The 27,794-nt window shown below is 48.6% G+C and overlaps 1 protein-coding gene across 1 annotated transcript in view; it reads right to left on the bottom strand.

The window, feature by feature from the left end:
- Positions 1–27,794, bottom strand: part of LOC140723273 (uncharacterized) — a 73,919-nt gene that overhangs the window by 34,302 nt on the left and 11,823 nt on the right. The window contains exons 2-11 of the mRNA XM_073037879.1: positions 23,089–23,236; positions 22,692–22,768; positions 21,833–21,997; positions 20,720–20,782; positions 13,965–14,097; positions 13,568–13,644; positions 11,808–11,972; positions 5,209–5,298; positions 3,993–4,376; positions 788–1,180 (exon numbers count right to left, since the gene is read on the bottom strand). Of these exons, the coding sequence (XP_072893980.1) occupies positions 788–1,180; positions 3,993–4,376; positions 5,209–5,298; positions 11,808–11,972; positions 13,568–13,644; positions 13,965–14,097; positions 20,720–20,782; positions 21,833–21,997; positions 22,692–22,768; positions 23,089–23,236 (1,695 nt within the window). The remainder of the gene's footprint in view (positions 1–787; positions 1,181–3,992; positions 4,377–5,208; positions 5,299–11,807; positions 11,973–13,567; positions 13,645–13,964; positions 14,098–20,719; positions 20,783–21,832; positions 21,998–22,691; positions 22,769–23,088; positions 23,237–27,794) is intronic.

Raw genomic sequence — 27,794 nt, 5'->3', positions numbered from 1 at the left:
CCCCCCCCCCCACCATTGCCCCTCGGTCAATCTCAACCACCCACTCCCCTTGCTCTCCCGGCCACCCTCAACCCTCAGCCTCCCTCCATCCTCCCACAACCCTCGGTCCATCCGTACCCTCCCCTTGTTCTCTCCATCTGTTCCTTTCAGCCAGGTCTCTCCATACATCCCTCTCTCCTTAATATCTCCCTACCTCCATCTCACCTCGGCCTCTTTCCACAACCCTCACCCCCCCCCCCCCATTCTCTCACTATCCCACTCACCATTCAGACTCCCTTCGGTCCCTCACTACCATCACTCTCTCCTCAGTCTCTCACTACTACACACTCTACCAATCTCCCCCCTCAGTCTGTCCCTACCTCCCTGCCCCCTTGGTCTCTCCCTGCCTCCATCCCCCCATATCAGCATCTTCCAAACTCCCACTCCCCACTGTCTCTCCCTAACTCCCTCCACCCCTCGGACTCTCCCTAACTACCTTTCTCGTCGGTCTCTCCATGCCTCACTCCTCTCTCTCCTTACCTCCGCCTCCCTCTCCCCTCAGTCTCTAGCTACTCCCTCGCACCTTGTTCTCTCCCTCACCTACTCCACTCACCCCCTCAAAGCCCTCTCCCTTCAGTCACACCCCACCTCCCTCTCTTCTCATTCTCTCCCCAACTTCTTCGCTCATTCTCTCCCCACCTCCCTCTCTCCTCTGTCTCTCCTTACCTCTCCCTCCATCACTCATTCAGTCTGACACAGGATGAATTTTAAGGACCGACTATGGGAAACAATGTTCCACCATGGATACCTGAGCTTGCAGATCCTTCTGGGCTGGTGGTCAAACCTTGACCAGGTTCTCCAGTCACAACTCCCTGTGGTCCCAGAGTTGTGTCAGACTGGGAATCTGTACCCGAGCTCACAGATCCTGCTGGGATGCTGATTATTCTCTGAACAAGATCACTCATCACTGATCCATGTGCTTCTTGAGTTGTGTCCAACTGGGAATCTGTCACAGAGCTCGCAGACCCTGCTGGGGAGGTGGTCAAACCCAGACCAGGTTCTCCAGTGACTGATACCCAGGGTTCACGAGTTGTGTCCATCTGGGTATCTGTACGTGAGCTTGCAGACTCTGTTGGGGTGCTGGTTGAGCTCTGAGCAAGATCACCCATTGCTGATCCTTGAGTTTTGCCCGACTGGGAATCTGTAATTAATCAATAAATTCTACGTCAGATCAGGAAGGAACTCAGTGACTGGGAATAAAGAGGATTAATTCCTGGTCAAATCTGCCCTTTGAAATACACCTACATATCTCTCCTTTCCTCTTTAATACCTCCATTCCTTGTCTTTCAAATCCGCTTGCTCACATGTCCCTCTCTCGGCATTCACTCTGTCTGAATCACTCTCCTGTCAGGTTTCTGAATGGACAATCAACCCATGAACACCAGCTCAATCTTTTTCCTCCCTTTTTGCACTACTACAGGTGGCAAGAGTGGGCTCCCTCACCTCTGCTCCTCTGACCCCGAACACAGGAGCCCCCCCAGGGTTCTGTCCCAAACCCCCTCCTTTACTCTCTGTACACCAATGACTGTCACTACCTTCAGTTTCAATCTGCTAATTAAATTTGCAGATGACACTACATTGATTGCCCTAATCTCAAATAATAATGAGGCAGCCCACTGAAAAGAAGTCACCACCCTGACACAGTGGTGTCAAGAAAACAACCTCTCCCTCAATGTCGCAAAAACAAAGGAGCTAGTTGTGGACTACAGGGGGAATAGAGACAGGCTAACCCCTATTGACATCAATGGATCTGGGGTTGAGAGGGTGAACAGCTTTAAATTCCTCAGTATAAACATCACCAAGGATCTCACGTGGTCTGTACATATCGGCTCTGTGGTAAAAAATGCACAACAGTATCTCTTTTACCTCAGACGGTTGAAGAAGTTTGGTATGGGCCCCCAAATCCTAAGAACGTTCTACAGGGGCACAATTGCGAGCATCCTGACTGGCTGCATCACTGCCTGGTATGGGAACTGAACTTCCCTCAATCACAGGACTCTGCAGAGAGTGGTGTGGATAGCCCAGCGCATCTGTAGATGTGAACTTCCCACTATTCAGGACATTTACAGACAGATGTGTAAAACAGCCCATCGGACTCCCTGTACCTCCTTCCCCCCTCGAACTCCCCGTACCTTCCTCCTTCCTCGGTCTCTCCTGACCTCCCTCTCCCTTCAGTCTCTCCCAACTTCCCTGTCCCCTCGGACTCTCCCAACCTCCCTCTCCCCTCAGACTCTCCCAAACACCCTCTCTCCTCATAATGTTAATACCAGTAAATGTTAATATTATTTATAGAATGCAAGTGTTGCTTACCTACTGGGATTCCATGGCAGTCCTACCAGCCGTCAACTGAATGAGAGGAGGATAATGATCCTACAATATTTATCTTTGGATCAATAGGAGGGAGATGCTGGCCAGAAGAAACTGCATTCTGATCAAGGACAGGGGAAGCAAACAAGCCAGTTGACTTTGTGTCACACTTTTTGTGGACTCTAAACTGATTCTTGCTCTTGGATAATCTAATCGGAGCAACTGATTGTGGACACAGGAAGCTTCAGGTAATGATCTGCTAAACCTGAGACCATTCTCAAACAAGTAGCCATTTGTTATGTAAAGGGCATGGACTCTGAACTGATTCTTGACTCTGGGACAACCTAATCAGGGCAATAAACCTGAGACCATTCTCAGAGGTGTAGCTACTTGTCATGTAAAATGCCAGACCTACAATCTGTAATCTCATTAGACTCTGTCTGGTTTGGACCAGTCAGAGTGCAAAGGCAGAAATACACAAGGCTGGTGTGGGCGGAGCCATGAAACAGTGTGGGCTGTAGCCCTGTACAGTGACCAGGAAGAAGGTGACCCGGGTAAGTCAGGTGAGCTTGAGCCAATGGGATGGAGACAATGGTTCAATTGATGAGGAACACCAGAAGGCTCAGGAGCTACAAATACACAGGAGCAATAACTTTCCAGCAGCCAGAGACCAACCATTGCGGATAAGGACGACCCCACGGATACATGAAGATTGGGACCACGGGGAACGCCTGGCCAGCGTAGACTCCTTTCCCAGTAATAGCTTTTCTCTCCATTGACTGTTCATGGAGATTCAGCGATTCTAGTTGGGTGCACACGGAGACAGTTTGTGAACCCATGTGTTTTTAGTTGAAACAGTCTATGTTACTTGTCGGTAAGTACAGATTCTCTGTGCCTCACTGTTCATTATTACAAGGGGTGATTCTTGTAACACTCCCAACCACCCTCCCTATCACACTCTCCACTCGGTCACTGCTAACGCCTCTTTCTCCTCAGTCTCTCTCTGCCTACATCTCCCCTCAGTCTCTCGCTCCCTCAACCACCCTCTCCCTCAATCCCTCCTCAACCTTCCTCCATCTTCCCTTTCCACTTAGTACATCCGTACTCTTCCCTTTACTCCCCCTTCATTCCTTTCAGCCCAGTCTCTCCATACGTCCCTCTCCTCTTAATCTCTCCCTACCTCTGTCTCACCTCGACCTCTCTCTACGACCCTCACCCCCCCCCCAGTCTCTTGCTATTTCTCTCTCCCCTCAGTCTCTCACTACCTCCCTATCCCCTCGTTCTCTCCCTACCTTCCCTTCGCCTTGGTCTTTCTGGACTTCCCTCTTCACTCTAACCCTCCCTAACCCTCTCCTTCACTCCCTCAACTCCACTGACTCTTCCTATCTATTTCTCTTTCCAGTCTCTCAATACCTCCTTCTCCACTCTCCCTCACACCTCTCTCTCCTTACCTTTCTCTCCCCTCGGTCCTTGGCTACACAGACCAGGTTCTCCAGTGACTGATCCCCGTGGTCCCTGAGTTGTATCTGTCTGGGAATATGTACCTGAAACCACAGATCCAGCTTGGCTGGTGGTCAAACCTGGACCAGGCTCTCCCATCACTGATCCCTGGCCCTCCCCAGTTTTGTATGACTGGGAATCTGTACCTGAGCTTGCCGACCCTGTATGGGTTGTGGTCAGATCCAGTTCCTGTGCTTCTGTCATTGACCCCTGGGCTTCCTGAGTTGTGTCCAGCTGGGGATGTGTACTGGAGCTCGCTGGCCCTGTGGGGGTGATGGTCCAACCTGGATTATCTTCTTCCATTGCTGGTTCCTGGAGTTCCCTAGTTGTATCTAAACTCCAAGTTCCTGCTGTGTTGGTGGTCAAACCTGGTCCAGACACTCCAGTCGCTGATCTGTGGGTTTCCACAGCTGTGTCTGACTGGGGTTCTGTTCCTGAGTTCACATTCCATCCTGTGGGGGAGGTCAATCCCGGCTGAAACACTCCCGTCGCTGATCTGTGGGTTTCCTGAGTTGTGTCCGACTGGGGATCTGTAATTAATGAATAAGTTCTACATCAGACCAAGAAGGAACTCGGTGACTGGAAACAAGAGGATTAATTCCTGGTCAAATCTGCCCTTTGAAATACACATACACCCCTCTCCTTTCCTCTTTAATACCTCCAATCCTTGTCTTTCAAATCTGCCTGCTCACATGTCCCTCTCGTGGCATTCACTCCATCTGAATCACTCTCCTGTCAGTCACTCCTTCAGGAACAACTTCTCCTCCACCATCAGGTTTCTGAATGGACAATGAACCCATGTTCACTACCTCAAGCCCGAATAAGAAGGTGGAGAGTGTGCAAGCTGACAGGTGATAGATGAAGCCAGGCAGTGAGAAGATGTCTGGGAACGTGAGCAGGATGATGCGAGAAGCTGGGAGGTGATATGTGGAAGAGGTAAAGGGGTGAAGGAGAAATCCACCGAGACAGGACAGTGGACAATGGATTAAATAACTGGAGGAGGGGGACAAGAGGGAGGAGATGGACAGCTAGAGAGAGGAGAGGGGCTAAGAGGAGAGCCAGAATGGGAATGGAAAAAGAGGGAAGTGGGAGAGAGAAGAATTTACTGAATGTAAGAGAAATCAATATTCATGCCATCAGGGTGGTGGTGACCGTGATGGTCTATGAGGTGTAGCTTCATCGGAACAACAATTTGACAAAGAGTCTTTGATTTAATAAGAAACCAAAACCACCCAGTCTCTGTTCACCAACTCTCTCTCCCAAAACTTGTGTGACTGGACACTTCTTTTAGTCAAAGCTTAGATATACAGGGGACTAAAAGAGGGTAAGATCATTCCATTCATTGACACCCACCACTGATACCTGTGCTCACTGATCCTGCTAGGGTGGTGGTCAGTACCAGTCCAGGTTCTCGGGCCACTGATCCCTGGGGTTCCCAAGTTGTGTCCGAATCTGTAATAAGAAGAATTACAGAAAAAAAGAAAGGGTAAAGTAGTAAACAAGTTTTGTGTTAGATCAGGAAGGGCTTCAATGGCAGGAACAGGAGTCTCAAGTCCATGGCAACTCTGTCTTCTGAAATACACACACTCCCTGTAACGTTCTCGCTCGGGTGTGAAGTAACGCCGAGGTAAACGTCGAGATAAACCAGAATCAATGCAAACGAGACCGCAGTAAGATTAACCATTTACTGTTCACTCTTCACATTAACGCATGGTGAAAACTGTTGAAAAACAATACAATATTGGTACAGTGTTTGTTTCCTTCTAAATATCACATTTACATTGTGAATACTTGCAAAGGTAAAACAACGATAACTACATTACATTAAAGTGCAGCATACAGTCAGAATCTAGCTGCTCCATTGGCTGCTTAGATACACTTCAATACAAACTATCCCGACTCTTTAACTGACGAAAAGGTAAACCTTACCGACCGTCGTTACTTTTAACAGAATCGGCGTTAACATTTTAACTCAAAATACCGATTATCTAATGACTTACAGCGTTGCTTTCACTGTGTCTTTGGTGCATAGAGAGACCCTAGTCAGCGTTATGGTCGCACATGTGAGTGACCCCCACCCTTGCGTGAATCTCAAACCGGTAATTCCCCACAAGACGCGGCGAACCCGGATGTGACGTCATCGCAGCCGCGATGTATTACAGACAAATCAATTGATTTAAACAATCCTAACTTTAACTAAAAAATGCTAACAAATTACTACGCGAAAATATTATAAACTAAATAACTGCCATAAAGGCAGCACACTCCCCGCTTGGCCTTCGTAAGGTCACAATGAACATAATACGAACTTCAGTCTCTAAATCAGTCGTTAGGTAGAAGTAGAATGACTTCTGTAACAGGCCTTTGGTAAATTTTCCCATCGCCTTGGTCGGTAGTTTTCAATTCAACCTTCCTGACATGTCCATCCCTACTAGGGAATGTGGCAGTGATTCTGGCCATTGGCCAGCAGTTGCCGGCGATTTGCTTGTCCTTGAGCAGGACTAAATCTCCAACTTGAAGGTCCCTTCTCCATTGCTTTGTGTACAGGTCCTTATCGGAGAAGTCCCCTGGTGGAGGGGCAGCTCCTGCCTTCTGCGTAAGGAGCATTGATGGCGACAGTATGAAGGGGTTTTCCGGGTCAGAAGACACGGGTAGGAGTGGTCGTGCATTCATAATGGCTGTGACCTCTGCCATTGGTGTGCCCAGTACCTCGTGGGTCGATCGGATGCTTTGCTGCATCTCAGGTCTCCTTTTCGTGGTTTTTTGCAAGGGCGTGAACCGCTTGACTGCCTGCTCTTTGTTGTTTGGCAAGCACTGGCGTGGTTCTCTGAAAGGTAGTGGGGCGACCCCACTATTTGCTTTGTCTCTGAAGACCTTGGTGTCCTCCGTTTTTAAGATGATGGCGTCTTGAGCCGATGGAGCGAGTTTATTATCATGCTCCTTTTGAGCAAAGACAGACTGACCCAGCGTCTCGTCAGTTACTTTGCGCTTGTTAAAGCCTTGTGGTGCTTCCTGGACGCACATGGAACTCGTGCGGGGTTGAAGAATCATATGGCGGCTACTCTCTAGCACATTGGTCTTGAGTGTGTTAGCCGTTGATTTGTGTTCGTTGCCAAGGCACACCTCTCCTATCACCACCCAGCCCAGATCCAGGCGTTGGGCAAAGGGGGCGTCGTGTGGTCCATTGACCTGCTGCCTAACCTTGTGTACCCGGAGAACATCCCTCCCTAATAGCAGGAGTATTTCTGCTTCTGGATCCAGCTCTGGGATGTATTTGGCAATGTGGTGGAGATGTGGTTGGTGTAGTACCGCACTTGGCGTCGGGATCTCAGTGCGGTTATTCAAGATTTTCTCGCACTCTACGAGTGGGGGGAGACAGATGAGGACTTTACCATCCAGGGACTCGATCTGGAAACCTTCGGCCCTCCTTCCGTAAGTTTTCATGTTGCCTGAGCAAGTTCTAAGGTAGTATGGGAACTGCTCACTCTCAATGTTGAACAAGTTAAAGAACTTTGGACTGACTAGCGAGCGGTTGCTCTGATCGTCCAGAATTACGTAGGCTTTGATGGCCTTGTCTTTGGCTCCCTTAGGGTACACCTTAGTGAGACAGATCTTTGAACAAGAACGGCTTGCCTGAGCTTGACCGCAAACTTCCGTACAGCTCGAGCTGACAACAGTTGTCCTGGAGTGAGCTTCTCCCTCCCCGCCGTCCTGTTGTGGGGGTGAAGGAGCGTTGTCGGTTTGCGGTGACGGGCCAGGATGCATGGCCCAGTCGTGATTAGTGCTATCACATTCCAGGCACTTCACGGCGATCGTACACTCTCTCGCACAGTGAGAGGTCGAGGAACAGCATCTAAAGCATATTCCTTTCTCCTCGAGGAGGGCCTTCTTCTCTTCAAGGGGTTTTTCCCTAAACGTTCTGCATCTTTTGAGGGGGTGGGGTTTGTTATGCAATGGACAATCCTTGCTAGGGTCGTTGTTAGTTGTAAGGACTTCAGTCTTAAGCGCTGAGACTGGTTTAGTAATGTTGGAATTATTCGAAGTGGATTTATCCGGCTTGGTGTAAATTGTACTGCTTCCTGGACCTATGAGGCTAGGATCGTTTCGCTTCTTCGCCTCCTTGCACACGAACCTGGTGAAATACTCGAAGGGAGGGAATTGACCTTCGTGTTCTTCCTTGTAATCTGAGGCAACGGACAACCACCTGTCCTGCAGCCCAAATGGAAGTTTGTCCACGAGTTGTCTAATCCCGGTTGGAGTGTCTAGGTATACTAGACCAGCTGAGTGGCCATCTTCTTTGGCGCCTTGAATCTCCATGAGTAAATCTCCAAATTCTCTTAGCTTGGTGTGGTCCTTGGCTGACACCTTAGGAAAATTTCCCAAACGTTGGCATAGCGCCGCCTCAATAATTTCGGGGGCTCCGTAGCCCTCCTGAAGTCTCTCCCATGCTTTCTTCAATGCTAGCTCGGGTTTGTTGATGTACACTGAACGCATGCGTCTCACCTGTTCGCATGATTCTTTTCCCAGCCATTTTGCCATAAGATCCAACTCCTGGGTTGCTCTGAGCTGGACTCCGTCGATAGCGTTGGTGAAAGTGGAGTACCATGCACGGTAATTTTCAGGTTTATCGTCGAACTGGTATAGTCCTGAAGTGACGAGATCCCGTCGTGCGAAATACCGTGCTGCGGATTCGTCTGCAAGTGGCGTGCGGGCTGAGGGAACATGTCCACAGGTACATGACTGAGGGCGTACATCTGTTATGGGATTTGCTGGTCTGGACTCAGTCTTTGCCTCTCTTCTCCCCAAATCCGGTAAGTTCGGTGTCGAGAAGTACTTGTCGTGAGCCCTTGCATTCCTGGGTTCATCGCGGAGTTGCGAGGGTAAATTATCTTCCTCGGATGGACGTGATGCCGTCGGGCCTCTCCAAGACTCCTCGTGAAGTGGGACGTTATCGAATAAGTAAAGAGAGGAAGAAAGAGTCTTCCATTCCATTTGAGATTGGACATAGTCACTTGTGCGTTCCAATCCGATCTTTTCTGAGGTAGATTTTCCGTCATCCGGATCATGCATTTCTTCGGCGTCTTCTATTAACTCTGCTTCCACCTCGGCAGCTGCTGCTTCTCGTTCTAGCTTCAGCGCTTCTAACCGTGCCTCTACCCTTTTCCTTTCCAATTCGTTTTCGGCTTCTCTGGCAGCCGCTTCGGCTTCTCTGGCAGCCTTTTCCTTCTGGTTTTCGGCTTCTCTGGCAGCCGCTTTCATCTTTACTTCTAATTCTTCTTTGGCAAAGCGCGCTCGCACCTTGGCGGCTTCTGCTTTCGCTCTTGCTTGGGTGGCCTTACTTGATGCCCTACTGCCCCTATCGCAGGATGACGATGACTTTGACAACGACTTGATGCTGGATCGGGTTGACATGGCTGCACTTTAAACACCTGATAATGCCGCTTTTTCACTGTAACGTTCTCGCTCGGGTGTGAAGTAACGCCGAGGTAAACGGCGAGATAAACCAGAATCAATGCAAACGAGACCGCAGTAAGATTAACCATTTACTGTTCACTCTTCACATTAACGCATGGTGAAAACTGTTGAAAAACAATACAATATTGGTACAGTGTTTGTTTCCTTCTAAATATCACATTTACATTGTAATACTTGCAAAGGTAAAACTACGATAACTACATTACATTAAAGTGCAGCATACAGTCAGAATCTAGCTGCTCCATTGGCTGCTTAGATACACTTCAATACAAACTATCCCGACTCTTTAACTGACGAAAAGGTAAACCTTACCGACCGTCGTTACTTTTAACAGAATCGGCGTTAACATTTTAACTCAAAATACCGATTATCTAATGACTTACAGCGTTGCTTTCACTGTGTCTTTGGTGCATAGAGAGACCCTAGTCAGCGTTATGGTCGCACATGTGAGTGACCCCCACCCTTGCGTGAATCTCAAACCGGTAATTCCCCACAAGACGCGGCGAACCCGGATGTGACGTCATCGCAGCCGCGATGTATTACAGACAAATCAATTGATTTAAACAATCCTAACTTTAACTAAAAAATGCTAACAAATTACTACGCGAAAATATTATAAACTAAATAACTGCCATAAAGGCAGCACACTCCCCTCTATTTTGTTCTTTAATACCTCTACCCTTGTCTTTCAAATGCCTCTCCTCACATGTCCCTCTGTTTGCATCACTTTATGTTCTATGTGCCATGTTCCACATATCTGCACTGCTCCCTCAGGTCCCTTTGAAACCTTTCCCCAGCGGGAACAATACCAACACTTTGGAACAAGTACATGTATGGGGAAAGTATAGAGAAGTATGGGACAGACACTGACAAATGGGTCTAACTCAGACTGACATCGTGGTCAGCATGGATGAGTCGGGCCGAAGAGCCTGTTTCTGTGCTGTATAACTCCAGGACTATAGAGACAGGGAGGCACCGGACCAATATTATAACAAGAAACACCAGGAGCCTGACGTCACACCTCCCCCCCCAGCAACATCACACACTCTGACAACACAATCCACATCCCTCTCTCCAATCTCGCCTCTCCTGAAGTCTGTCCATCTCCCAAGTCACTCAGAATCCTGACTATCTTTAACCCACCCTCATTCACTCACTTCATCTCTCTGCATTCAGGCCATACCAGACACAGGCCACTTCCCCCCGTCCACTCTGCAGCCACCCTCTCCCTCCTCAATCCCTCTGACCATCTCTCCTCACCCACACATCCCTCCCATCACATCCAGTCATTCCCTTCCTCAGTGACATCAGGTCTCTCCATTCCCCCTCACCACCCCTCAGTCACCATCTCCCTCCTCAATCACTCCGAACATCTCTCCTCACCCACACATCCCTCCCACCACATCCAGTCATTCCCTTCATCAGTGACATCAGGTCTCTCTATTCAGAATCAGAATCCTGTTTAATATCCCCGGCAAATGTTGTGGAATTTATTGGTTTTAGGGCAGCAGAACTTTGCAAGACCTAATAATCAAAACTATAAACTACAGTAAGTATGCGTGTGCATAAACAGACTCTCCATCCCTGTCCCAGACTCTGCACACCCCACTTTCCTCTGTCACTTCTGCTCTGCTCTCTAATGCCTCAAAAGATTTTGTCCGGCCTCACTCCTCCCCCACTTTATCTGTCCTTCCTCCGACCTTCCATTGCCCACTCTTTCCTTGTCTTTATTCTATCCCTCTACCTCCTACTCACCTCAAAATCTCCCAATGACCCTCTCCCTTCAGTCTCCCAAATTCTTCCCTCTCCCTTCAGTCTCCCAAATTCTTCCCTCTCCCCTCAGTCTCCCAAACTCTTCCCTCCCCCCTCAGTCTCCCATACTCTTCCCTCCCCCCTCAGTCTCCCATACTCTTCCCTCCCCCCTCGGTCTCTCAAACTCTTTCCTCCCCCCTTGGTGTCCCTACCTCCCTCTCGCATCAGTCTCCCTTCCTCCCTCTCCCATCGGTCTCCTTACCTTCCACTCCCCTTGGTCTCCTTACATCCCCCTCAAGGTCTCCCTACCTCCCTCTCTACTCGGTCTCCCTACAATGCCCTCCACTCAGTCTCCCTGCCTCCCTCTCCCTTCTCCCCTCAGTCTCCCTAACTGCTTCTCCCACCCAAACTCTCCCTATTTCCCTCTCCCCTCTCCCACCCAAACTCTCCCTACCTCCCTCTCCCCTCAGTCTCTATCTGCCTCCCACTTCCATTGGCCTCTTGCTAACTCTCTTTTCCCTCGGTCCACCACTCCTTCTCTTACTCCTCATTCCCACCACTGTACCCTCCCTTTCCAATTAATCCCATCCTCCCTCACTCTGAGAAACGGCCTGACCGCACTCCAGGGAGCTGACTGGAAAACTCAGCCCACTGTATGAGTTGGTGACTTAGGACATCGCATAATTTCCTGACAAGCCCCTGTACTCCCGTATCACTGGGGAACGGTGACGTACCTGTACAATACACACTGCCACCCCAGGGTGTCCGCTTCAGCCAATACACAAAGTAACTGAAGCAGTTTTTCACCTTGATCTCCAGGCTCCAGAAACAGGTGTGTTCACCGACAGTGAAGCAGACGGTCCTGGTCACCTCCCCCTCTCCCACGTGGGGATGGGAACCTGGAATGAGGTTTATTAACACTTATTTTATGACTGTAAAATGTACCCGGTCACACAGTACAGTGGGAATGTGAATCGGGACCCACTGTAAATCAGTGGTTCACAACATACAGTCTCAGTCAGCAGTGATCTTCTGCCTTCACAGTCTCTACCCCACCCTCCCTGTGGCAGAACCTGGTCCCTGAGACCAGGTGCTATTGGGGAGATATTGGGGGTCCCAGGGGATTAGGCTAGTAACACCCCTGATGTGACTGACGATTCTTGTCGCCTTGCTCCTGATGTGAAGTCAGCTGAAGCCCCACCCCTGATGTGATTGACAGCTGGTGAAACTCCACCCCTGAAGTGATTGACAGCTGGTGAAATTCCACACCTGATGTGATTGACAGCTGATGAAGCCCCAGCTATGGTATAATTGATGCTACGCCCACACTAAACCAGATAAATTCGTAACCGAAACTTTTTCTCTTCATTTTTACCCTCCGTCCACACTAAAACGGCATTTTCGTCCCCCGAAAATGGAGCTTTTCAGAAACGTCCTCCAGAGTGTGTAAATTTGAAAATACCGGATTGGCCGGCGCAGTGTGGACAGGGTAACTGGAGAAATCTAAAAATGCTGTCATGACGTGCCAGAACAGATGGTGACGGCAGCACGCTATTTCATTGTTTTCTTAAACACAACCGAACAATTTCAGAACAAACAGCAATGAGACTGAAGCCAGAAGAGTTAGAAATGTATCACCAAATACTTTGACCCATAACTTACTGAATAAATAAGTGTACTCACTTTTGCCCTGTTTTCTGTCCTTGCTCGTATGAAGGTGGTTTACCTATTTATGCAAGTACTTCTCTGACATTAGATGTGTAACAGCCTAATGTAACGTTGTATGGAAATACAAGATAACACTGATGCAGACATGTTTTATACATTTAACAAGGTGCTTTATTAATGCAACAGAGTTAGTCAGATTTTCAATGTTCATCATCAGCCGGGTCATATTGTTCATGAACTCCCTGTTCACGAAAGACTCAAGTCTTTCACAGCGAGATTTGACACCAAACACTTCACTTGTATTCGGTAGATGTGTCCTCCACATGCGCAGTAGGAGGAGATTCGCCGAAATATCCGTTTTAATGTGGACAGAAGTATTTTCAAAAACGCTTAGTGTGGACGCCTATTGTTTTTACGTGAAACCGGCATTTTCAAAATTATCCGGTATAGTGTGGACGTGGCCTGACGGCTTGTGAAGCCCTATCCCTTACATGACTGACAGTTTGTAAAGCCCCGAACCTGATATTCCCAACCTTGAGTTCAGCCACAAAGCACAGATTCAGCCACTGTAAAAATTTCACCAACATTCAGAGAATTCACAAGCTCTGAATCCATGGAACGACAGCCCAACCCCTGGGAAAATCCAGGAAGCTGGAACTCTTCCACTGGACTCCACGAGGATCCAGTGCCGGAGTGTGGTCTGGGTAACTGTGGGAAGCCCTCTCAGGGAGTTTGAGTTCTGTGTTTGTTTCTGAAGGGATTTGGGTCATCAGTCTGACCCTCTCTGAAATGAACCGAGCCCCACTGACGTAAACTCTGACCCTACCGTTTAACCAGCCTGGGCTCTTTCCAGAGCAGCGACCCTGTGGAACGACCGTCTCGGGAATCTTCCATCCTCCGGAACTGAAACAACAATCAGACAGTCAGTCCCTGATCTGAGGGAGTTTATTCACTCAGAGAGACATGGGAAATTACACTCACCCTGTCCGTACCCTGTCTCTGGTCAATAACCCACCAATCCTGGGAATTCCTTCTCTGTTGTACCTCCCCCTTGTCTCTACCCCGAGAATGTGGGATCTCCCCTCTCCCTGTATTTACTCCCCATTTCAGTGTAGTCACTGATGATCCCGGTCTCCCTGCATTTCCCATTCACACACCCCTTGTTCCCCTGTTTACATTCCCCTTCTGTGTCCAGTTTCTCAGTGATTATCTCCTCACTTTACCTGTTAAATCTGTACCATCCCAATTTCAGATATCCATCACCCCTTAAACTTCCACCGGTTAAATTCACATCCCTCCATGGATCATCCAGAACAGTGTAGTCAACACACGGATCACCGAGTGTGGAATCTGGGCCTGAAGGACAGAACGATGTTCAGTGTTAATGTGAAGTTCAGCTCATGTCTCCCAACCTCCCCCATCTGTACCTCCACCATCACCAACCCCAGAGAACCAATAATGTCCCACTTACTCTGACCAATAACAACACCTTTAACTCAGCTTCATTGCTCTCCCATCATCTAATTGTTACAACAACAATGGCCTTACACCCATCAGGTCCGGGGCAGCTTCCAGAGAGCCAGTCCCATCTCCCCATCCCATTTGATTCCATGTATTTCCACAGCTTGTTCACTCTGACCCCTGCCCTTTGATTCCTCCTGTAATTAAACCAAACTTTGGAGCATTTCACAACAGCCAATTAACCTGTACATCTTTGGGAGGTGGGAGGAAACCCACAAGGTCACAGGGAGAACTTGCAAACTCCACACAGACAGCACTGGAGGTCAGGATTGGACTGATCACTGATCAGAACTGAAACAGAGCTGACGGTTCCTGTAGGGGACAGGAGTGAGGGTGGAGCAGCAGGGAGAGAGAGAACAATTACCGAGGGTGAGACAGCAGTTTCAGGAGGATGTACGGTGGAGAGCATTCTATATATATCACTGACTGGTATGGGGGTGTGGAGGGAACAATGCACAGGATAAAAGCAAGCTGCATAAAGTTATGAACTCAGTCATCTCCATCATGGGCAGCAGTCTCCCCAGCACCCAGGACATCTTCAAGAAGAAAGTATACATCAGTAAGGACCCCCACCACTTGGGACACGTCGTCTTCTCATTATCACCATCAGAGAGGAGGTACCGGAGCCTGAAGAAAAACACTCTCAACGTTTCAGGAATGGCTTCTTTCCCTCTGTCATCAGATTTCTGAACAGACAGGAACCCATGAACACTACCTCACTACTTCTGTTTTCTCTTTTTGCATGCTATATACGTATATATATTTATATTCCTTACTATGGGGTGAATGGGGTCATCAGGGAGGGTAGCACCTCTGATGCAGAGAATTGTCATGTCCATTCCGTGGCAGCTCTCTCACCTGTCGCTCCAACTAGCTGTTTGCATGCAATAGCGGTCACACCCCAGTAAACTGCTTTGACAGTGAGCCTAAAGCAGGTGAGGTATCCTGGGGAGATCGGGTCATACTTATCCTAGTACGAGACCTACAATGAGATCCAATGGCGAGGAAGACGGTACTGCAACACTCCATGGAGAGTGAAGAACATGACAAGGCACAGAAGAATGTCAGGGTTATCCAAGGAGGACCCCAGTTTGTGACGCTTGCTCCTACCACTGGAATCAGATTTCCGAGTTTGAGAGAGTGGAACAACACAGTGCAATAGCTTTTCAACGTTAAAAACTTTCCACACAGGTTTCCTGCCATCATCAGACATGATGAACAACCATCACGTCTTCCTGTAATTTACAGGATTTTATTATTATGTATCGCAATGTGCAGCTGCCTCATAATGACAATTTCACGACATATACCAGTGACATTAAACCTCTTTCTGATTCTAAGAGGATTTTGGAGCCAGGGGTTCAGGACATGAGCTGGAAGGCAGTCAGCTCATATAGACTGCTCTGCCATGGCACTGAGGCTGACTTACTATGACTCTCAACTCATTCTCCTGCTTTTTGCCTTCTCCCGGTAATCTGTGACACCCTTATTAATCAAGAACCTATCAACATCTCCTTTAAATATACCCGATGACTTGGCCTCCATAGCCATCGGTGGTAATGAATTCCACAGATTCATTCTCTCTCTAGCTAAAGAAATTTTTCCTCAGCTCTGTCCTATTTTGAGGCTGTGCCCTCAGGTCCTAGACTAACTGTATAGGAAACATCCTGTCCAGGCTTCAATCACAGCCCAGAGCCATCACCCAGTCTGCATGTTAACCCTTTCATTTCCGGGTACAGTCAGGTAGATGGGTGAATGAGGGATCTCCGTGACTGAAATGTGGTGAAGCAGGTGGTAGTGACTGTGAAACTTTCTCCATTTTCTGGGCTTCAGATTGATGGACAGGAAGTGAATCTGGATGTGATACAGTGTGAAGAAGGATGATGACTGGAATGAAGAAATGAGAATACCTGGGTTCAACCAAGGCAGAGACATGGGAGGAGGGTAGTATTGCTACCCCCAGCAGTCAGAGAAAAGTGAAACACCATATCACTGGAAGGTTTACAGAATTTTCTGTTCTCTCATGTTGTCTAGGTGTCAGGACGGGGACAGGAACGGACCCAAACGTAGGACGCAGGCGCTGAAGTACTAGGGGTAGGATAGGATGGGGATGCCATGGCATTTAAGGGTTAATGCAGGTGGGGCTGGATCCCAAGGGGCAGGCAGATGGATCCCACAGTTCAGGGCAGGCAGGCAGGCAGATGGATCCCACAGTTCGGGGCAGGCAGGCAGATCCCAGAGTTCAGACGAGGCAGGCCGGAGGATTCCTCATGGCGGGCCGCATGGATCCTGGGCAGGGCCACCTCCCAGGCAGAAACACGGAGGCCTGGGCCAGTCACGGACACCTGGGCAGGTGCGGGGCACAACCCTTAGGGAGCAATAGGTGGAAGGGGCAGAACCCCCGCTGGGCAGCGGCAGTCCGGCCGGACCTGCCCGACAGAGGCAACGGGTAGGAAGGGGCAGAACCCCCGCCGGGCAGCGGCAGTCCGGCCGGATTCTGCCCGACGGAAGCAAGTTATCAGGAGGAAGCTGGGTCCAGGGTGAGCAGCAGAACTACCGCGATCCACCGGGTACATTGGTAAAGGCGCGGGCAAGACGAATAAGATGGAACAGCGGGACCAGCGCACCCGAGAGGAGCAGGAAAAGCATGACGAACCGGGTAAAACAGGTACAGAGTGGGTTGTAGAGTGGAATACAGAACCGATTGCAGTACAGGCAAAGGGCAGGATACGGAGTAGGATTCGGAGCAAACGAACCAGGTATAGAGCAGGTTAAACTGGCTTCGGAGCAGACAGGATGCAGAACAAAACGACCACCTGCCTGGTCTCCGTCCCAAGGCCCCTTATAAACACCTGCAGCTCAATGAGTCACAGGTGTGCCTCCTTGAACCAGGAGGGTCCTAACTAGTTCACGGGTGACGGGAGGGACAACTGCAGGACCTGGAACCCGAAGTCCGCGGACCGGATCAAGACCCGGAGTGCGGGCTCCGGACCGGACCGGATCCTGACCCTAGGGTTGCTTTAGTGTGAGGGAGATGGGGGATTTGTGCAGAGTCAGAAGGAGACTCTTTTGAGTCAATATTTAGAATGACCCATTGGAGGAACACATGTTCTGATCTTAATCTTGGGCAGCTGAGACCAATCTTGTTGCTGATTTACATGAAATGTCCTCTTGCTGTGTATCACCATTTCCCCTCTATTCCTTTCCTATTATGGTGTGCATCCTGAACTCCACCAGAACGATCGGAAGGGTATGGAGGGCTATGGTTGAGGTGTGGATCCGTGGGACGAGGCAGACTAACAGTCTGGCATGGACTGGATGGGCCAAAGGGCCTGTTACTGTGCTATAATTCTCTATGATTCCAATACCGCCCCATACCCGCCCCTCATCTTCTGTACTGGTTAACTCCTCCAAACAATCCGGAACCTGAACCGAATCTGTAAATCCTTCCACAAACCATACCTGACAACTCAATCCAGTGATGCTTTTCAACATGCCCTGATATCACAGTAAATGTGACCGGGCATGCTGAGGATATTGGAGATCCAGACCAGCAGACTTTCCCAAATATCGCATCTTGGAACATGGAGCATCGAACCCTACAGCACAGTACAGGCCCTTCAGCCCACAAAGTGGGTTGACATTTTAACCTACTCAGCTCTGCCAGGGTCATTACTTCCTACAAGGCAAAACCTAACATTGAGAATGGCAGGATCATAGGACCAGAGGATACACTAAATGACAGGATCTGAGTTGAATGAAGAATGTTTCCTGTTGTGGGGAGTCTCGGACCAGAGGGTACACTGAATGACAGGATCTGAGTTCAGTGAAGAATGTTTCCTATAGTGGGGGGGGGGGTCTAGGACCAGAGGGTACACTAAATGACAGGATCTGAGTTGAGTGAAGATTGTTTCCTATAGTGAGGGAGTCTCGGACCAGAGGATACACTATATACAGGATCTGAGTTCAGTGAAGAATGTTTCCTACAGTGGAGGAGTCTAGTACAAAAGGATACGCTAAATGACAGGATCTGAGTTCAGTGAAGAATGTTTCCTGTTGTGGGGGAGTCTAGGACCAAAGGATATGCTAAATGACAGGATCTGAGTTCAGTGAAGAATGTTTCCTACAGTGGAGGAGTCTAGTACCAAAGGATATGCTAAATGACAGGATCTGAGTTGAGTGAAGAATGTTTCCTACAGTGGAGGAGTCTAATACCAAAGGATACGCTAAATGACAGGATCAGAGTTCAGTGAAGAATGTTTCCTGTTGTGGGGGAGTCTAGGACCTGAGAATACACTAAATGACAGGATCTGAGCTGATTGAAGAATGGTTCTTATATTGAGGGAGACTAGGAACAGATACACTAATTTATAGGATCTGAGTTGAGTGAAGAATGTTTCCTACAGTGAGGGAGTCTAGGACCGGAGGATACATGGATGATGGGCTGGTAAATTGGATTAGTAAGTATGCAGATGATACTAAGATAGGTGGCGTGTGGATAATGAAGTAGGTTTTTCAAAGCTTGCAGAGAGATTTCGGCCAGTTAGAAGAGTGGGCTGAAAAATGGCAGACTGAGTTTAATGCTGGAAAGTGTGAGGTGCTACATTTTGGTAAGAATAATCCAAATAGGACATACATGGTAAATGGTAGGGCATTGAGGAATGCAGTAAGACCGAGTGATCTACGAATAATGGTGCATAGTTCCCTGAAAGTGAAATCTCATGTGGATAGGGTGGTGAAGAAAGCTTTTGATATGCTGGCCTTTATAAATCAGAGCATTGAGTATAGGAGTTGGGATGCAATGTTAAAATTGTACAAGGCATTGGTGAGTCCAAATTTGGAGTATTGTGTACAGTTCTGGTCACTGAATTATAGGAAAGATGTCAACAAAATAGAGAGAGTACAGAGGAGATTTACTAAAATGTTACCTGGGTTTCAGCACCTAAGTTACAGAGAAAGGTTGAACAAATTAGGTCTTTATTCTTTGGAGCGAAGAAGGTTGAGGAGGTCTTGATAGAGGTATTTAAAATTAAGAGGGGGATAGATAGAGTTGATGTGGATAGGCTTTTTGCATTGAGAGTATATTATTAGATCCATTGAGAGTAGGGGAGATTCAAACAAGAGAACATGAGTTACAAGTTAAGGGGCAAAAGTTTAGGGGAGCACGAAGGGGAACTTCTTTACTCAGAGAGTGGTAGCTGTGTGGAACGAGCTTCCAGTAGAAGTGGTAGAGGCAGGTTCGATATTGTCATTAAAAAAAAATTGGATAGGTATATGGAGGGTTATGAGCTGAGTGCAGGTAGGTGGGACTAGGTGAGAGTAAGCGTTTGGCATGGACTAGAAGGGCCGAGATGGCCTGTTTCCGTGCTGTAATTGTTATATGGTTATATGTTATATTATATGGTTAAATACAGGATCTGAGTTGGTGAAGAATATTTTCTATAGTGGGGGCGACTAGGACCAGAGGATACACTAAATACAGGATCTGAGTTGAGTGAAGACTGTTTCCTATAGTGGGGGCGTCTAGGACCACAGGATGCACTAAACGACAGGATCTGAGTTGGTGAAGAATATTTTCTATAGTGGGGGCGTCTAGGACCAGAGGATACACTATATACAGGATCTGAGTTGAGTGAAGACTGTTTCCTATAGTGAGGGAGTCTTGGACTGGAGGATACACTAAACGACAGGGTCTGAGTTGAGTGAAGGATGTTTCCTGCAGTGGGGGAGTCTCGGACCGGAGGATCCAGACTCAGAATAGAAGGGCGTCCCTTCAAAACAGAGATGAGGAGGAGTCATGCTGAAGGGGCTCTGCCTCAATCATCGACTGTACTCTTTTCCATTGATGCTGTCTGGCCTGCTGATTTCGTCCAGCATTTTGTGTGTGTTGCAGCGATGAGGAGGAATTTCTTCAGCCAGAAGGTGGTGAATCTGTGAGATTCCCAGACAAATGTGGAGGCCAAGGTGATACGTTCTTGATTAGTAAGGGCATTAACGTTACGTGGAGAAGGTAGGAGAACAGGGTTGAGATTGATAACAAATCAACCATGATGCAATATGCAATGGTGCAGAAGACCTGACAGGCCGGAAGGCCTAATTCTGCTCCTACTTCCGATGGAAATTCTTTCACAGGGAGTTGGAACGAATTACGTTATACGTTACGTTCAGGAGGCTTGTCGACGGCAAATTGAATAAACATGCTACAAAGCTGTACAGAACTAAAGGGTGTAAATTGGATTGATGTGTACAGATGAACCAAAGAGCCTGAATCATCAGACTGTCTGTAACAATCAGTACTGTAGTACATTTTGGAGTGGCTGTTGTATGGAGAGGGGGAGGCGGAGAGGGAGCGGGGAGAGGTGGGTGAGGGAGAGGACACAACCAGGGAGAAAGGGAGAGAGAGAGAGAGACAGCACTACAGGAGTGAGAGATCTAATGACCCCAAAAAATACGACACCTGAGAATGTCTCTCCAGATGAGGCAGAGGACAGTTCCTGGTTGGACCCTCCAATCTCGGGGTCTGTAATAAAGAAACAGAGACATGGATGAGTGGAAACACTGAAACAGGTCATCACAGTGGGACAGGAGTTCAGAGAATGTGAGACTGGGTCTGTGATGAAACCAACACCATCCCTCTCCTTCCCAATCCTCCGTCACTGCCCTCAGTCTGCCACAGGATGAATTTTAGGGACCAACTATGGGAAACAGCATTCCATTCACTGATCTTCACCACAGATACCTGGAATCACAGACTCGTGCTGGGATGATGGTCAAATCCAGACCAGGTTCTCCCATCACTGATCCCCAAAATGTGTTGAACTGATGATTTGTAAGGAGAGTGACTGGAAGGGCGGAGCTGGGTGAAAAATTTAAAAAGGCATTGAACAGCTGGTCAGGACGAACCCGCTGCAGAGAATGGGAGGTACCTGTCCGTGAGAACCCAATAAACATCACTGGATCAACAGGTCAAACCGCTCATCTCCAACAATCCCCTCTCCTACAACACAGTCCCCACCACTCTCCCTAATCTCCCGTGTCCTCCTTTCACACCCACACACCACATCCGGCCATTCCCTTCTTCACGGTCATCACTTTGCCCTAGTCACACTCTCCTGTCACTCTCCACACCCTTCTTCCCACTGTCACTTCTACTCTGCTCATTAATCACACAAAGACTCTCACCGACCTCCCACCTTCACTCTATCTGCCCTTCTTTTGATCCTTCCCCATTTCTTTACTCTATCCCTCTGCCTCCCACACATATCACTCTCTCCCAACGACCCTCTCCCCTCTGTCTCTCCTGACCTCCTTCTCCCCTTGGTCTCCCTCCACCTCAGTCTTTCATCAACTCTTCCTCTCCTCAGTCTGTCTCTCCTTCACTGTCCTCATTCCCACCACTACTCCTCCCTTTCCTCTCATCTCACCCTCCCTCAGTCCGGGAGATAGTTTGACCAAACTTCTGACAGCTGACTGGAAAACTCAGCCCATGGTGTGTGTTGGTAACTCAGGACATCCCAGAATTTCCCCACAACACACCACACCTCAGTTTCATTGGGGAATGGTGACCTACCTGTACAGTACACAGCGGTACTCCAGGGTGTCGGCTTCAGCAAATACACAAAGTAACCGGAGCAGTTTTTCACCCTGATCTCCCGATTCCAATGACAGTTGTCTTCACCCCAGGTGAAACAGACGTTCCTGGTCACCTCCCCCTCTCCCGCACTGGGATGGGGATCTGAAATGTAGTGAATAAACACTGTAAAATGTACCCAGTCCCACAGCACAGTGGGGAATGTGAATCAGGACACAATGTACCTAGTCAGTAGTGAGTTAGTGTCATTATACTTTCCCACATCCTCAGCCTCCACCAATCACCCCAGCCATACCCAGCCCCTGAGAATGGTTCATGATGGAGAGGTCCTGGGGACCCCAGGTTTTAATCTGGTGACACAAGCCCTTCCCATGATGTGACTAGCAACTGTCGATGCCTCAGCCCTGATGTGATTGACAGCTGGTGAAACCCCGCCCCGAAGTTACAAACTGTTGATGAAGCCCTGCCCCGATGGGACTGACAGCTGGTGAAACCCCACCCCTGATGTGACTGACAGCTTGTGAAGCCTCGACCTGATGTGCTCAAAGTCAGGTTCAGCTGTGAAGCTCAGACTCAGCAATAATAAAAGTTTCACCGACATTCAGTGAATTCACCACCTTTGAATTCATGGAACAATAGCCCAACTCCTGGGAAACTCCAGGAAGCTGGATCTTCTCTGCCAGACTTCATGAGTATCCAGGGTCGGAGTGTGGTCTGGGTGACTGTGCGAAGTCCTCTCAGGGAGTTTGAGTTCTCTGTTCATATCTAAAGGGATCTGTCATCAGTCTGACCCTCTCTGAAATTAACCGAGCCCCACTGATGTAAACTCTGAACCTACCGTTTAACCAGCCTGGGATCTGCCCGGAGCAGCGGACCTGCGGAACAACCGTCTCGGGAATCTTCCATCCTCCGGAACTGAAACAACAATCAGAGAGTCAGTCCCTGATCTGAGGGAGCTTATTCGCTCAGAGAGACATGGGAAATTACACTCACCCTGTCCGTACCCTGTCTCTGGTCAATAAAACCCCAATCCTGGGAATTTCCTCTCCATTGTACCTCCCCCTTGTCTCTACCCTGAGAATGTGGGATCTCCCCTCTCCCTGTATTTACTCCCCATCTCAGTGTAGTCACTGATGATCCCGGACTCCCAGCATTTCTCATTCACACACCCCTTGTTCCCCTGTTTACATTCCCCTTCTGTGTCCAGTTTCTCAGTGATTATCTCCTCACTTTACCTGTTAAATCTGTACCATCCCTCTTCAAGTTTTCCATCAGGCTTCCATTGTCCACCAGTGCACTCAGTGTATGTACAATTCGTGCTCCTCCAGGGCTGATCCAGGACAGTGTGGGTTACACATGGATCACTGAGTGCAAAGTCCGGGCCTGAAGGACAAGGATGATGTTCAGTGTTAATGTCAATTTCAGATCGTGTACCCCATCACCAACCCCAGAGAACTAAATATCTCCCATTTACTCTCTGTCCAATAACAACACCTTTAACTCAGCTTCATCGCTCTCCCATCATCTACTTGTTACAACAACAATGGCCTTACACCCATCAGGTCCGGGGCAGCTTCCAGAGAGCCAGTCCCATCTCCCCATCCCGTTTGATTCCATGTATTTCCACAGCTTGTTCACTCTGACCCCTGCCCTTTGATTCCTCCTGTAATTAAACCAAACTTTGGAGCATTTCACAACAGCCAGTTAACCTGTACATCTTTGGGAGGTGAGAGCACAGGGAGAACTTGCAAACTCCACACAGACAGCACAGGAGGTCAGGATCGGACCTGAGTCACTGATCAGAACTGAATCCTGAAACCGAGCCCGTTGTTTTCCTGTCAGGGAGTGGTGGGGGGGGGGGGGGGGGGGAGGTGTGTTTGTGGTGGTAGAGGAAGCATTGAGGGTAGTGACAGAGGTTTCAGGAGGGAGAGGTTCTATATATGTACTGTGGAAACTGTTCTAACTGACTGAATCAGTGACTGGCATCGGGGCGGGGATGCACAGGATCAAAATGTGCTGCAGGAAGTTATAAACTCGGTCATCTCCATCATGGGCACTAGCCTCTCCAACATCCAGGACATCATCAGAAAGACGGCATCCACCATTTAGGACCCCCATCACTCAGGATGTGCCCTCTTCTCATTGCTGCCATCAAGGAGGAGCTACAGGAGCCTGAAGACACACCGTCAATGATTCAGGGACAGCTTCCTCCCCTCTCCCATTAGATTTATGAATGGACAGTGAACCCATGAACATACCTCACTACTTTTTTTCTCTGTTTGCACAGCTTATTTAACTTAACTTTTAAAATATACATATTTACTGTAAATCACTGTTTTTATTATGTAACGCAATGTACTGCTACTTCAATACAAGAAATTTCACAACATATACTGGTGATATTACACCCGATTCTGAGAGGATTTGGGTGCCTGGGGTTCAGGAATGAGCTGGAAGGCAGAGACACAAGTGTGATGGGGGGGGGGGGGGGGGAGAGAAAATAAGAAACAAACAATGCTCGGTTCTTGGCCAGTCTCAATCGCTGACAATTTCAGACCATAAGACAAAGGAGCAGAATCAGGCTACTCGACCCATAGTCTGCTCTGCCATGCCATCGTGGGTGATTTATTATCCCTCTCAACCCCATTCTCCCAACTTCTCCCTGTGAACCCTTACTAATCAATAACCTATTAACCTCTGCAGTAAATATACCAATGACCTCATCTGTGGCCATGAATTCACAGATTCATCACCCTCTAACTAAAGAAATTTCACCTCATCTCTGTTCAAAGGGATGTCCTTCTACTTTGAAGCAGTGCCCTCAAGTCTAGACCACCACAGGAAACATCCTGTCCAAATCCACTCTGTCTCGGCCTTTCATTATTCCCCTAATTCTTTTAAACTTCAGTGAGCAGAGGCCCAGAGCCATCAAACATGGATATGTTAACTCTTTCATTTCCAGGTACAGTGAGCTAAAGGGTAAACAAGGAGTGTCCATGACTGAAACGAGTTAAAGCTGGGGGCCGTGGCTGTGGAACTTTCGCCAGTTTCCAGGCTTCAGATTGCATGGGTAGGAAGTGTATCAGGATGTGAGACAGTATGAAGAAGGATAATTACTGGAATGAAGAAACAAGAATGTCTGGGTTAAACTAATGCTGATAAAATAATAATAATAATAAATATAATATTGAGAACAGGAATTGTAGGGTCCTTGAAAGTGAGTCCATAGGTTGGGGAATCAATTGGGACCTCAGTGTTGGGGTGAGTGAAGCTATACCCTCTGGTTGCTGATCCTGATGGTTGAGGGGTAGTAGTGCTGTGGGACCTGAGGCTTCTGATGGCAGCAGTGTGAAGAGGGCATTTCCTGGGTGGTAGGGGACCTTGATGATGGATGCTGCTTTGTAGATGTTCAATGGTCACTCAAGAGTGTCTGTGATGCCTAGAGCAGTACTGACAGGAGCCTGAGTTGAGGGCTCACTCCGAGTGTCCAGGCAGCAGTTAGTTGGGTGACCACCAGAACGAGGGGACTTCAGCAGAGAATGCAGGGCCCCTGTGGCCACCCCCTTCTGTATTTTGTTGGGGGCAAGAAGAGGAGGGTGGAAAAAACAGGGCTGTGGCACAAAGGCTGGTTGTGATGCACAGCACAGGAGAGGTGGTGACAAACTGTGTTGATCAGAGATGATGTGGAAAGGGGACAGACAGAAGAGCAAGTGGCAATCCCAACCAAGTACCTATCCACACTTCTCTTAAATGTTGAAATCAAACTCACATGCACCACTTCTGCTGGCAACTCATTCGACACTCTCACCAGCCACTGAATGAAGAAGTTGCCATGTTGCCCTGAAAAGTTTCACCTTTCACCCTTAACCCATGATCTCTAGTTCTGGTCTCACCCAACCTCATTAGAAAATGCCTGCTTGCATTCACCCTATCTACACCTCTATCAAATCTCCATTGTTCTTCCACACTCCAGGTCATAAGGTTCAACCTGGATCACTGTAGCAGAACCAAATACAACGTAGAACATAGATGAGTATAATACCAGAACAGGCCATTCAGCCCACAATGTTGAACCAAACTAGCTAAAAAGCAAATCGAAAACACCCAAACACTAACCCCTCCTACCTACTCCATGTCCAGATCCCTCCATCTTCCTTCCATCCATGTGTCTATCCAAACGTCTCATAAAAGCCTCTAATGTAGTTGCCTTTACCACCATACCAGGCATCCACCACTCTCTGGAGAAAAAACACCCAACATCTCCCTTGGACCTACCCCCTCTCACCTTCAATGCATGCCCTCTGGTATTAGACAGTTTAACCCAGAGAAACAATAAGTTTAGCAATGTACTCCTGTTTGAGTACTGTTGGGATGGTGGGGGGGATGGCCTACCTGGGGGAAGCAACAGTGGTTGTGCCTCTGGCACAGAGTCCGGCCTTGAGGCTCAGATGGCAGCACTAATAGGGGACTCTACAGTTAGGGGGTCAGACAGACAATTCTGTGGACGCAGAAAAGAAGCACAGATGGCAACTTGTCTCCCAGGTGCGAGGGTCTGGGCTGTTTCTGATTGCGTCCACAATTTCCTGAAATGGGAAGAACAGCCAGAGGTTGTGGTACACATTGACATAGGGAGGAAAAGGGAGGAGGTCCTGACGGCAGACTACAGGAAGAAAAAGGATAGATTACACCTGAATCTGAGGGGGACCAATATCCTGGCGGGGAGGTTTGCTACAGCTACTGGGGAGAGTTTAAACTAGAATTGCTGAGGGGTGGGAACCGAACTGAACAGACAGAGGAAGTGGTGATTGGCTGACAGATAGAGGAAGCTTGCAAATAGAGTGAGATGGAGGATAGGCAGGTGATAGAGAAGGGACGCGCTCAGACTGATGGTTTGAGATGTGTCTATTTTACTGCAAGGAGTATAGTGAACAAAGTGGATGAGCTTAGAGCGTGGATCAGTACTTGGAGCTATGATGTTGTGGCCATTACAGAGACTTGGATGACTCAGGGGCTGGAATGGTTACTTAGACTGCCACGATTTATTTGTTTCAGAAAGGACGGGGAGGGAGGCAAAAGAGGTGGGGGCATGGCACTGCTGATCAGAAATAGTGTCAGGGCTGCAGAAAAGGAAGAAGTTCTGGAAGGATTGTCTGTGGTAGTGGTCACCAACCTTTTTCAGCCCAAGATCCCCTACCTCAGCCTCAGTGAAGATAAGATTGACTCCAAATCTATTAGTTACACGCATGCGCACTGGGGCAAAAAAAGACTGGAAGTAAAACCCCGCAACCTGGAAGTAGAAATAGTGTAAACACCAGGGGTCACCACTTTTTTTTGCACCACAGACCGATTTAATATTGACAATATTCTTCTATTCCGCAATTTAGTTGAAGTGGCTCTCAGTCCCGTTTGCTCACATTTTTTCCACTGGAAAAAAACTCAACGGGTTTGTCTTTCAGTGCGGGGTGCTTGGACTCAGCGTACCGAAGCAGTTTTGAGGGCTTCATTGCCTCATTAGACAGCCTTCGGACCCGAGCTCCAGCCTCCCGCCCACCGCCTTGGCCAGGTGCGGCTGTTCCCGTACCAGGGCCACGGCAGTCGCAGTCCAGAGAGAGCGACCAACCGAGTGATGAGTGCATTAGGACACGCGCCCGCCCCCCTTGTAGGATCTATCGGCCGACAGAAGTTTTTTTTTCAGTAGATTGCAGTGAGGTAGCTGCTGTGCTGCTTATAAAACCCTGAGCCCGAATGAGGTCTGTGAATATTTCAGCACTGGGTTCCCCACGAGCATTCGGTGTGCTAAACAGCTTCAGAGGCGGCGTCCATTTGTCTGCGCTCCAGGCCAGTAGCATCAGCACTTCCTGCTGGCCGCGCTCCATGCCAGTACCAACGGCACTTCCCGCCGGCCGGTTACCCGAGGCCAAGCAGTGATCCCTGGCGCACT

This window comes from Hemitrygon akajei, unplaced genomic scaffold (assembly GCF_048418815.1).
Source record: "Hemitrygon akajei unplaced genomic scaffold, sHemAka1.3 Scf000107, whole genome shotgun sequence".
NCBI lineage: Eukaryota > Metazoa > Chordata > Chondrichthyes > Myliobatiformes > Dasyatidae > Hemitrygon > Hemitrygon akajei.
The sequence above is the reverse complement of the archived record's forward strand: the minus strand, read 5'-3'. Positions and strand labels throughout refer to the sequence as shown.